The 13,384-nt window shown below is 45.0% G+C and overlaps 1 protein-coding gene across 1 annotated transcript in view; it reads right to left on the bottom strand.

Annotated features, from left to right (window-relative positions):
• KATNAL2 (katanin catalytic subunit A1 like 2) overlaps positions 1-12,368 on the bottom strand; it is a 35,024-nt gene extending 22,656 nt beyond the window's left edge. Inside the window, exons 1-3 of the mRNA XM_066602597.1 lie at positions 12,279-12,368; positions 2,204-2,274; positions 908-1,074 (exon numbers count right to left, since the gene is read on the bottom strand). Coding sequence (XP_066458694.1) covers positions 908-1,074; positions 2,204-2,274; positions 12,279-12,329 — 289 coding nt within the window. The 5' untranslated portion in view covers positions 12,330-12,368. The remainder of the gene's footprint in view (positions 1-907; positions 1,075-2,203; positions 2,275-12,278) is intronic.
• Positions 12,369-13,384: the final 1,016 nt, after the last annotated feature.

Below are 13,384 nucleotides of genomic sequence, written 5' to 3' on the forward strand. Positions count from 1 at the left end.
TTAAAAAAACTTTTACAAAGTTCTAAGTGGAGTAAAATGAAAAAAAAATAAAAAATTACATTCCGCCATCTTTAAGTGCGTTTTGTTTCTACAGCGCACAAACTGCAACAAAAATGACATGATAACTTTATTCTATGGGTCAGTACGATTACTACCATACCAAACTTGTATAGTTTTTTTTTTTTTTTGCTATAGTACTTGTATTTTTTTTTCAAAGACATTTAATTTTTTTAAATTATTTTCTGCTGCATCTTCTGCGCACAATAACTTTTTTATTTTTCCGTCAACGTACTTGAGCAAGGGTTCATTTTTTGCGGGATGTCCTGTAGTTTACGTTAGCGCTAATTCGGAATACATACGACTTTTTTATTGCATTTATTGCATTTTTCTGGGAGACAGGGTGACTGAAAAAGTGCATTTGTGGCGTTCTTTATTTTTTTTTTTCGGACTACGTTCACCGTGTGGAGTAAATAATGCACTATTTTGATAGATCGGACATTTACGGACGCGACGATACAAAATATGTATTTTTCTTTTATGATTTAGATTTTATTATAGATATGGCAAAAGGGGGGGTGATTTAAACTTTTATTATCTTTTTTTCTTTTTAAAGTGTGAAAAAGTCATGAAAAAGAAAAAAAAACTATTACAATTTCATATTGGCATAATCGTACTGGCCTGTAGAATTACTTCAATACATTATTTATACTGCTCAGAGAATGCAGTGGAAAATAAAAATAAAAAACATGCCAGAATTACAGATTTTGTTAATCTTGCCAGTAGAAAAAAGATGTAACTGCATGGCTAGTTTTGCAGCAAAATGGCAACTTTTCCTAGGGGCTGACAAACAGTGCATCACTTATTGAGCATGAGCCCAGCCATTGTAGTCCTCATCCACAGAACTCACCGTTATCCACAACCTTCTTGGTGATCTTGGGGTATTTCTGGAATTTAATATAATAGTAGCTTTCATACTCCATAAGGATGGTTTCCAAGTCGATGTTATCGCACACTTCAAATCTTCTCAGGTGTAATTTGGTTTCGTGTTCCAGAGCGTTCGCCGAGTCAACGTAACTGGAAACAATGAAATCAGACAATAGAGTTCTATATTAGAAGGTGCTGTAGAACACTGACTTAGAATATCTCCACGGGTTATGATACATACGGAGTGATGCAGCTGCTGATTTACATGCTGATATAGAAAATTAAAGCTATAAAAAATATAAGGTTAGGTGGAAACTCCTGACATGGCAGCCATATTGGTTGTCACCCCGATTGGTCACGTTTACATGGTGGATTCCACCTCAAAGTTTGTGGATTTGCGATTGAGTTTACTGTAGATCCGCATGTAGATTTAACCCCTTTAAGTGGTACTAATCCGCTATCAGGAGTGACATGAGATTTTTTTTTTCCATATGCAGATTTAAAAAAATAAATAAATAAATTAAAAAAATCAGTGCTGTGTTGGCTACGGTACAGAATTTCACTACAGTCAATGGAAGACTTTAGGCTGGGTTCCCACGGGACGGAAATCCCGTGGCCTGGCTGTACCGAAAAGCTGCGAGATTTCAGCGGTAGAGCCGCAGCTTCAAAACCCACAGCAATTTACTGCGGGTTTTGGAACGGTTCGGCCGCCGGCATTCCATTGCGGCTTTCTCCCCATAGAGAGGAGTGAGGCCGCAACGGAGAAAAAAAAAATAATAATTGAGATGCTGTGGATGTCAATTCCGTGCTGCATCGCCGGTTCCGCCCGGCTTTGCCGCGACGGATTGGCTGTCCCGTGTGGACGAGATTTTTTGCAAAATCTCATTCACATGGCTGGCTAATCTCGGGATAAGTAGCCGCAGGCGGATTTGCCGCACAGAAATTCCGCGGCAAATAAGTCCCGTGTGAACCCAGCCTTAGGATGTGGAAATGGTGCAGAATGACACAGATTCTGCTCCAAATCTGTGGCAAAATCTTCCGTATAAATAGGCCTAAGGCCGTGTTCACATGACATAATCTGGGTTTTCAAAAAATACTGTACAGATTTGCATTTTACACTGCCACAGATCTGCACACAGAAACCACGGACTGATGGCAAAGCTTTGTTTTTCCCACGACACAATGGATTCACATTGAAAGAAAAACGATGCAGAAAACACACGGATTTGGTACAGAACTGGCAGCAAATTCCGCTGTGTGAATAACGCCGAATACTCACCCCTCCTCCAGCATGTAATGCATGATGAGTATGAGCAGGTTCTTCCTCCGCGCCTCAGTCCGCTGTTCATCCTAGAAGAACACAGATCCATAGTTATATAACAGGGTCCAGGAGAGAAAAACACACCTCATCCAACTTAAGCTTCTTTCACACAAGCGCATATCGACTGGCCTTTTTCACGGCCGGCTGATATGCGTTGTGATCTGATGCATTGGATTCCAATGCATCAGATCACACAAGTGTATTAGGCCTTAGTCAGACGGGCGTTTTTTCGCGGGATTTGCGGATCGCATGACGGATGCGCATCCGCAAATCGCGTGACCGGTGCCCGAAAATCTGCTCCTAGCCGCGTTTCATTAGAAACGGGCTGGAGCTGTCCAGCGCATTGCATTCAATGGAACCGGCAATACAGCCAGCTCCATTGAAAGCAATGGGCTGCCGGCGAGCGCAGGATGAATTGTCGGGAAGGGCTTAAATATATAAGCCCTTCCCTGCAATTCATCCAGAAAAGTGTTAAAATAAAAAATATATACATACTCACCTGCTCCCGGCAGCCGGAGTTCCGCGCAGCCGGCCTGCAGTGGGTGTGAAGGGGGTGTGAGTCAGACTCAGCGCTGAGCCAATCAGGGGGCAGGTCTGACTCACACCCCCTTCACACCCACTGCAGGCCGGCCGCGCGGAACTCCGGCTGCCGGGAGCAGGTGAGTATATATATATTTTTTATTTTAACACTTTTCTGGATGAATTGCAGGGAAGGGCTTATATATTTAAGCCCTTCCCGACAATTCATCCTGCGCTCGCCGGCAGCCCATTGCTTTCAATGGAACTGGCTGTATTGCCGGCTCCATTGAATTCAATGGGCAAACATCGTTCTTCTCTGTTACAGCTGTGGCAGAGAAGAATGATTTGTCTTCTATATGTTCTCAATGGGGTCGGCGCTGCTGCCGCCGGCCCCATTGAGTGCATATAGAGAAGAGAACAGGAATCGCAGATAGGAGCGATCTGCGATTTCTGTTCTATAATTTATCCGACGAGCGCATAAAAAGCGCTCATGTGTCCGATACCATTGCAAAGCAATGGTTTTAAAAAAAAAAACAAAAAAAAACAAACGCCGGACGCATGCGCAAATCGCGCAAAAAAACGCCCGTGTGACTAAGGCCTTACTGAGCCGTAAAAGCACCCGGCATTGCCAATATAGCGCTGGGTGTTTTTACGTCGGACCCAAAAGATAGTCCTGGAACTATCTTTTGAGCCGGAATACGTCTGCCGCTGCATGGGCATGGCTGCTAAACTCCCTCCCTCCCCGTGCAGGCTCACCTCTCTTCTCCTCCCCGCTCGTTCTGTACAATGGAAGGGGGCGGGGTGAGGGCAGAGCTAAGCGCCATCCCGTCCCGCCTCCTCCCATTGATGGCCATGGACAAGGGGTGGGACATAGGTGGAGCTAAGCTACCAACCTCCCCCCCGCCCCATGTGCATAGCTGTCAATGGGAGGAGGCGGGGTGGGCCGCCACTTAGCTCCACCCCCTGCCTCGTCTTCCCATTGCAAAGAACGAGCGGGGAGGAGACAAGAGGTGAGCCTGCAATGGGGAGGGAGTGGAAATGGGTGACGACATGGTGAGCTCGGTGCATATGCACCAGGCCCCATGCTGTGTGAACGGGCGCACAAACGTTTGATTTGTGCACCCGTTCACGAGCTGCTACGCCCCAGATGGAAGCGTATACTGGTCGGCCGTTAAAACGCCGGCCAATATGCGCTTGTGTGAAAGAAGCCTTACCTAGACGCCAGAATGAAGAACGCGCCTGGTCAAGGAGCGATATGGGATAGAAGGGTTTATGGAGGCATAACTCAGTAGATTTGCCTTTCAGGAATACAGAAAAGCTGAGTGACAGCCACTGTGCAAATTATATATTCCAACCCTCATTGACAACCCAAACTTCCCGTCTCCCTCTCAGTTTCTTTTACTAGACATCTACACTGATCGGTCACTGCACTGGTTGCCCATCCACCATGGAATACAATGTATGCCCCTTTTAGACGGCCAGATTCTCGTTTAATGAGCAAGTGACGTCGCCGCTAACTCGTTTGCACTCGTCCAGCCCGTTTAGACAGGCGGATCATCATTGAGAATCGGTCACTTCTCATTCAGTGTTCCTCATTCCTATGTATGCAAATAAGGAAGATGGAACAATACCTCTGCAGCGCCACCTATTGCTGCTAACCAATAGGTAGCGCTGCAGAGGTATTGTTCCATCTTCCTTATTTACATAGATTTCCCAGAGGAGCTTGCATGGCCTTAGAAGTCTCCTCACTCACCTCCTAGGTTCGCATGCATGAAGCGCTTCTCCTTCCTGTGCTATGAGCTGGATCTGTGATAGAACCTCCGGCCCGGAGGTCCAACGCCGATGCGAAACCATCATAAGCGCAACGACGAGTGAACAAGACAACAATGATTTTATGCTAGCTTAAACTGGACATGCGAAAAGTGAATGATTCTCGTTAATCATTCAGTCGCTGGCTCGCGTTTAATTAAATCGAACGATTATCATTCACTTTGACTCATTTTAACGATTTAATAGTTACGTCTAAATGCACCTTCAGGGTGGCTTCACAGGAGCGTATGCGCAATTATGCACGCTTCAGTGCAACGTATTTGAGCTATTAACGAGGTAATTTGCGCGCATATTGGCACATTTTACTGTCCTTTTTGCACACGCAGCGCAGGGTTATTTGCACACCAGACACCAACACTCCCCGACTTAAAAGGCTATTTAGCCTAATGAGGTCCAGAGGTGTTCGTATTTTCACAGAATTGCGTAGCGTGATTTTGCACACATATTGAGCGCACAATTGTGCACCTCCTGTAGATTTTTATGGGGACCTTTGGTTCGCAAATGTGCACAAAAATAGAACATGCTGAGTTTTTTTCCCACCGAGCAAAAAAAAGTGTAATAGGAAGGGACCCATTGAAATCAATGGATTCTATTCTCTGTGCATTGCACACGCAAGTACGTCCGTGTGAAGGAGCCCTTATAGTCATCTCTGTCAACCATAAATCTCTCTACGATGCTGCACCTCCCTAGATCTCCTTCATCTTTTCTGTCTACCACCCTGTCTGTGTTCTCCGTTCTGCTAATAGCATAAGGCCCATTTACACAGACTGACGATCGCTGAAAAAAGAAAAAAAAGAATCGCTAAAAAGCGATCATTTGAGCGATAATCGTTGCGTCTAAACACACAGCCATCGTGCGCTGCTGGCTGATTGTTAAATTCAGGCCAACCTAAAAATCATCGTGGACCGCACGCCGAGTCCTCCGCGGGTAGTGCTGATAGCATTGTTTCCCGTCAGAGAACAAAGGAGCTGAATGGCGATAAGAGCCCTCGGGCTATTAACTGCATTCAGCTAAAAGCTTCATTTGCACGCTAGTAAGCTATTAAGTAGCCATTTAATAGTTTATGCAAAATGATCACTTAAAGTTGTCACTCAAACTGGCGTTTGAATGATCTTTGAGCGATCATTGCTCCGTATAAATGGGCCTTTATACTAAAGGCTCATTTACACACAAAGACAATCTTTCAAACTATTAAAAGATTGACAGCCGTAGCGATCATTTTGCATAAAGTACTAATGGGCACTAATGTCCATTAGAACTTTATCAGCTTCATTTGCATGTAAATGAGCCTCCAGCAGCTGTTTGCAAATTCTAGCATTTGGTCTGGACTTTGCACTCAGCTGCATTGTCTTCACATGGGCTGCCGTGTGCTGTCAGATAAATACAATGAAATCAGCGTTCCCCATGGAGAACACAGCATACGGTCCCTGCTATCTCTCTCTCCGGCTAAAAGGTGGATTTTATGCTCAACTAAAAATCTTCATTCAGCCGAAGAGTGAAAGATGAAAGCGTTTACACACAACGATAATTACTCAAAAGTCATAGGTCGAATGGATTTTGAGCGATAATCATTGCGTGTAACTGGGGCTTTAGTTCTGCTGTAGTCCAAACCACTTCTGTCTCCAAGATTTTCCCTGAGATGCACGACTTCTCTGGAATGCTCTACCCTGGTCAGGCTAATGGGAGATGCTATAGAGCTTTTACAATGCCACCTATTGAAAGTTAACTTCCCTATAAGGCAATGTCTGACTTGTTGACTTATTGGAAAGTGAGTTTCCCATAGGTGGTGCTCCCAAGCTATTATACAATTATCCATTTGCATACCCAATTTCCCAGAGGAGCATTGTACGGACTATGAGTCTCCTAGTGCCTATTTGGTGCTCTCCACAAGAAGAAAGAATACCCCTCCCAACCCATGCAGAACAAACGGCTGAGTAAAGCATACAACTCCGGGGCTTCTACTTCTCAGAAGTTTTTATTCTAGCTGCAGTCGGCGACAGGAATCCTTTCAGCTCCGATCTCCGTTTTGCCATAACTGTAAGGAACCCATTTGAGCTACTGTATAATCAGACTGTTTAATCAGCGTGACGAGAGCTGTAATTATTACTCCGCAAATAGATGTTAAAAGGCGTTGAGTGTTAACTAAGATAATATGTAGAAAAACTAATGACGGAGAATGAATCCATTAAACAAAACTGCTACAAATAATTAGTACACAAAATATAGACTGAATGGGGCGAGAAATGTAGAAAGAAAAAAAAAAAAAGCAATTAACGCCGTTAAGTGCAGCAGTCACTGAGCAGTGCTTATTAACTGAGAAAACCTATCACAATGGAAGTAATGCAACTTGTCTTCATTAGAAACCTCCTACCGTTATGTGTATACAGCATCTATGCAGACCTATGGATACTGTATGGCCAAAGGCATGTGGATGCCTGACTATCACACCTTTATGATCTTGATGGACGTTAACGATGGGCCTTAATATGGAGTTGGGCCTATTCTGCAGTTATAACAGCGTTGCGGGAGACACACGGTTCAGGATACGAAGCGGTCAACTGATATACGAACAAAGAGACTTTTACTACAACTTATAATGACAGGGATAATAAACAGTGGGTAAATGTTGAATAACGAACGTTCCGTGTAGTCCCGACTATAGCTAGCTAACTACCACAAGACTTAGTGTCTACATTAGGCAATTTATGGTGAATCAACACGTTCTCTGTACAGCGAGCTCTATCACGTTTCCACAAAAAGATCCAACTCATGAGGTGGCAGTATGCCGCACACAGTCTGTATTTAACAACAAAACTCTATGAGGACTTTGTCCGCAGAAGGCAAACAGATGTGCTTTTGGTACAAAGTTCCAGTAAAGCTCAGTCTTATCTCCAGCAAGGTATAATAGCCAACAAATGCACTCATATCCAATTGTATTGCGCTATATGTCTCTATCTAGCAGGCCTGCTTACTAATGTGCACATACTTTGTTTTTATTAGGAACCGTCCTCACTTACATCTAACTAACTTTCCTGGTTCTGGTTTATCACTGTTGCAGTACACTGCAGCATTTTCTCGTTGCTCCAGTTGTGACTCCTCTGTAGAGACAAACAGCACCCACAGTCACTCATTTATCCCTTGTCTCATGCGGCTGCACAGTGTCCTTTGCTGCTCATCTGGCCCCTATGACGGCACTTAGCAACAGTTCCCCGGCAGTAGCTTCCCTCTGCCAGGCCTCAGTCTTGCAGCGCTCCACACTTGCTCACTCTCTGTGACACAGCACACTCAGAACCTGGGCTAAGACTTCTTTTCCTGTTTCCTCTACCAGGGACATAATACCTGCCCTGCCAATCCATGAATTAACCATGCAAAACAGCATTTTCCCTGTCATTCCCTGTAGTAACCACTAGGTGGCACCAAAAGATCACATTCATATAAATCATGCATGCATTATATTACTCCATTCAGTTTTACTACTGCATGCCAATTCCTGTGAAATTAATAAAGCGCAAATAACCACAAAGTGCTCATAACACTCTGCTACCCCCTACAGCAGCCTTCACACTCTGGGAAGGATTTTGTAGTGAGTCTGTGGGATTTCGTGCCCGTTCAACCAAAAAGAATATTTATACGGTCAGCTACTACGCTGGTTAAATCTTGTTTACGCCAACTTATATAGCGACAACTTATTCCGCAGCACTTTCAAGCTGGGTACTTATTTTATCGACCTCAGAAGAATGAAAGGCTGAGTCAACCTTGAGCCGGCTACCTGAACCATGAAGGGATTGAACCCACAACCTTCAGGTAATGAGCAAGAGTGTTAAGGTTGCATTTCTGCTGCCGTAACACTCTGCGCTACACAAGGTACTGATGTTGGAGAAGAAGGTCTGGCCCATGATCTGCAGTCCATAGGTGGTGGATGTCCAAGCTCTGTGCAGCCACTTGAGTTCCTCATCACTTCAGGCCTTTATGAAGTTTGCTGCGGACACAGTCATGCTGGGACAGGAAAGAGTCTTCCCCAAACGGTTACCACAGAGTGAGAAGAGACTGTTGTATAAAATGTACTTGTATGCAGTAGTATTAATATCATGCACCGCGTCATACGTGATGAAGTTACGGCCGTGTGAGCCCGCCCTTACACTGAAATACCCCATTGCAGTGCAGCTCCTGTTCCGCTGAATCAGCAATAAATTGACATTGGATGCCGTTTTTTGGGGGTTGCCCTAAACGTTCAGGGCTGGCACTTATACCGGCAATGAGCCGTGTACGTCCGCTATTCCTGCACGGTGTTTGCCGATTACCTTGTATCCTTTGTTCCTGATGTTCTGGCTTACAAGTAACTGTTAGAACGTTACTGGTCTCTAATGGTAGAATCAATAAAAACACGACACTTCCAAATGTCAGGGATTACCGGCGGCCCACGGCGTTCGCACGACACAATACAGACCACGTTCTCGTAACCAGGCGACCGTCTAACAAGACGACAAGTAACTTCACCCCCCCCACCCCCCACCCTTGTGAAAAGGCAAAAGAAGCCTCTGCAGTCCTAGCGCAGTAGAGGAGGTGACGGCGAGGATTCATGTGAGTGCGATGTGTTTTTAACGCAGGTTACTATAGGGACCACATAAAAATGGGACAATAAAGTGCAGAGCAGGAAAAAAAACCCACAAAATAAGGTCCAATGAAAAAAAAAAATATGGGAAAAAAAAAAAAAATAATAATTGATTACAGAAGTCAGTTTTTCACTGACCAAAAGGCCCCCTGTCCACGGACGATGCGATAGCCTGGGTGGATCTCCGCTGCGGGAGCTACCGCACAGGAGCAGAAGCCGGCAGACGGATCTCCACAATGAGCCTATCTGACAGATAGGCTGACCGCGAAGAACAGGGGCAATTTGCAGCATGCTGTGATTTGCCGGCCACGAGTGGAGCATCGCTAGGATTCTCCGCTGTTGGACAGGGGGGCTGTGCGTTCCATATCAATGCTATGGAAAGCATTCACTGCGTTCCCTGCGGCTGGATTATCGCGGCAGGGGAGGCAGTGAAAATATGCCCGTGGACAGGAGCCCTAAGACTGTATTCACATGAACGTAATTTCAGCACTCCGATAGCTGCACTAAAAAAAAAAAAAAAATCAGGCTACCGGAGCGCTAAATTGCGTGAACGAAGAATAGTCACAACTATTTTTCATGATTTTACCCAACTGGCTGCAGCATCTTGCAGTGCGATGACATCGCAGCCCTGAAACCCCTCGGCCGCCAGAACAATGTACAATGACATGAAATGCCTCACTAGAGGCACCTGTCATTGGTTAGCAGCGCTCCCCACTGTTTTACTCCCTCCCCCTCCCTCCCTTTTTTTTTTGCCAGTGGGGAGGGAGTTTATCAGCGGGAGGCCCTTGTTAGTGTCTAGCAGCGCTAGGCACGGCTAAACTCCCTCCCCCTGCCTTTGCCGGCCCTCCAATAGGAGTCTACAAAGGATAGAACAATCCTATCTTTTGACGGAGAGGAACATTGGCATAAAAAAAATAAGTCCTATCTTTTTACGCGGGATTTTTTTTAGGCGCGCCCAAAAATTTTTTGTCTTAAAGAGCCCTTAGGAAACCGTTGGTTCTTTTGGATGCAATTTTTCGACGCGCCTACTCTGCGTCAAAATGACGTTTGTGCGAAAGAGGTTGACACAGGCGATATCGCTGCGAGAAAATCGCGCCTTTTTTCCTGCTATTTTTGAGCGTCAGCTATGCTTTTACTCGCAAAACCATCGCTGCCGCTTGCGACTTTCTCACGTGATTTTTTAGCGTGAACGTCAACAGGACTTTCTAATGTGAAAAACACAAATGCAAGAAAATCGTAAGTTTGTGCTTTGCAATGCGATAAAAAGAAGGCTCCATAGGAAAAAAAAACATAGGACGCAGAAAGATAGGGCAGGCCGCCATGTTTTTTTCCTCGCATGAGTGAAAACATCGTAAATGTGAAGGAAACCATTGAAGAGCCTAATTCTGTGTTTTTACTCACCATCTTATCGCCCGTGTGAAAAAGGCCTCCGGCCGTATTTACACGCATGATACACAGTGAATAGAACCTATTTGATTTCAATGGCTTCTTTCACAATGCCATCGCGCAATAAAATATGCCCCATGTTCTATTTTGCTGTGCAATGGCTGTGACTGCATGGTTTTTTTTTTGGGTGCGTGCCAATGCCCAAAAGTTGCGCACACAAAAAGGACTGTAAGAAAAACGCAGTTCTGCGCACAAATACGCATGTGCTCTAGTGAATCCAGCCCCAGGCCTTATTCAGACAACCGTGTGCGTAAAACGTGCCAAAATCCCAGCCATGTGAATGAGCCCCAAGCGTCACTGACCAGAAGACCGGATACACATCGGGCCTTATTTACCAAGCCGACTAAACGAATGACTATCCTGGTCGTCTCATATCAATACAACACCCCGCGTCGCTGGATCCTCCTGCATCGCCATTTCACCCCGGTTAATCTGGCTGCTCTGCCATGGTTGTGGCTTCTTCAGCCCCCAGGTCGTCAGTGACCCTTGGTGGTCTGTTTAGTGCGGGGGGCAGCGCTGCCCTGGAAAAAGCCAACGGCACGAACCTCAGGCTGCGAGTGCGTGCAATGTCTTTAACCCCTTAAGGACCAGACCCTGTTTAGGGATTTTACCCATATGGTGGTTTTACTGCCCTATTTTTTTTTCCCTTTCAGCCACTAAAATGATTTTTGCTGAGTTTTTTTCCCGTGACACACAGGGCGATTTTTTAAAATATCTTTTCCCCCTTTTTTTTGTTTTATTGGGAGTAAAAAGCTAAAAAAATATATATTTTAACATTTATAGTTATTTTTTTTTTAATTAATTAAATTAGTACATTTACACTAAAATAAAGTATGGGGATCGGTTCCTCATTTTGTTTCGGGCGTTGTGATATATAATATGTGTGGTTTGGGATTACAGGGCGCAAACGGCTACAGCTTTGGTTGGTGTCGGCTTTGGGTTATTTTCTATATATTTTTATTTTATTCTGTAATTTTTTCCCTTATTTATGTAACTATTTTTTTTTTACAATCTATGACGTCATATAAGACCTCTGGGGGTCATTCACATGGTCTTTTTTTCACACTTTTCCCTGTAGCTGGGGCGTCCATACGAGCCCCAGTTCATATTCGCATTAGTTCTGTGTGAATCGCAGGAGAGAAGTCGTTGCTCAGCTGCGGCATCAAACTAAAGCAAGGGGTGCAGCGGTCCCCCATCTCAGGATGAAAACTGAAGAAAAATGTCCCGTTGCCATGACACCCCTTTAATAGGTCATTGTTATCCTACACATTTCCATGTAATATCCGGCCAGAAACAAAACAGTTGATTAAAAAAAAAAAAAGAAATAAAGAAAAAAGGCTTTTCTGCAAATTACTAAGGTGAAGCCACAAGTGGTGCCGCAGCCGTACTGCACTACGTCCTGGCAGAGCCGCAAGCTCAGGGACTCCTCCAAGGGTCGTGTAACACCAACGCGCATGCGCACAGCGCCTCCGCGGGAGCCGTCACCATGACAACCAGACGAAACTAAACAGAAAGCATAACGTGACACTGGGTTTTCTTAAAAAAAAAAAATAAGCCCACAGACCACATATGGGACCACAAGTCTCAGCCTGCCCTGACAGCCCCCGGCTAGTCACACAGTCTTACCGCCTCTCGGGTCTGGGTGGCGGTCCTGAGCGCCTGGTAGGAGAGCTCCATGTTGTGTGCTGTCCGCACTAGGAATCATTCATAGACAGGGAGGAGCCCACTGAAGAGCGACAAGCCAGCTAACCAATAGGAGCGAAGCATGCTGGAGATGTGAGAGACTAACTAGCCAATCAGAGAACGGATCCCCCACTGAGGGGGACATTAACCCGTTCATTGCTGAAATATTTTCCATTCTATAATAACTAAATAAATAAAAGTGTGCCATTAACCCCTTGAGGATTTTTTTAAAATTGTTGTTTTTCGCCTCCACGCTTAAAGAAAAATTCTTTCCTTTTTCCGTTGGCGTAGCTGGCGTGATTGTTTGGCTGGGATGATCTGTATTTTGTATATGTATTCACGCGTGCTCACTGGTGGCAGAATGGACGTTACATATTTGTGCATAAAAGGACGGTTTTTACTGTACTATTTGCTCGCGCAAAAAAAACGCAAAAATGCTTCCAGCCATTGTTGTGCCCAATTAGTGTAATGAGTTCAATATGTGCGTTTTCAGGTTGACTGACACAAGCGTATGTTCACTACGCATTATGCACGCAGTTTTTAAGGATTTTTCCTCCGCGGACTTGGCTGTAGGATCGCTGTAGGATTTTACAGGACAAGCAGCAAAGGCTCCCATAGACATCTATGGGAGGCGCACACATACGTAAGGGGAAGCGTGAAACACTGTGCAAAACGTGGAAAAAAAGAAAACATCTCGACCTCTATAGGCTAAATAGGCATAAAATCCATGGAGAATGTGTTATGTGCGCGTGTGTGAACTGACCCTGCATGCGCAAAAGTGCAATGATATGTGCAAAAACACGCGCGAATCAACCTTGTTCGTGTGTAAATATGTTGCACTGTGTCGAACATTTTCGCACACACGGTCATTTGAAAAAGCGCCGAGCATGTTAATTTATGTGTGGATTTCACCTCTTTGGCCCCGTGCACACGGGCGGAAATTCTGCTACCGGATTTCCCACAGAATTTCCACCCCTGGAAGCTGCCATGGGATTACATTAAAAAACGCAATCCTAGGCAGACGGTCCGCGTGAAATCACACACAGAAA

Source organism: Eleutherodactylus coqui, chromosome 5 (assembly GCF_035609145.1).
Source record: "Eleutherodactylus coqui strain aEleCoq1 chromosome 5, aEleCoq1.hap1, whole genome shotgun sequence".
Lineage (NCBI taxonomy): Eukaryota > Metazoa > Chordata > Amphibia > Anura > Eleutherodactylidae > Eleutherodactylus > Eleutherodactylus coqui.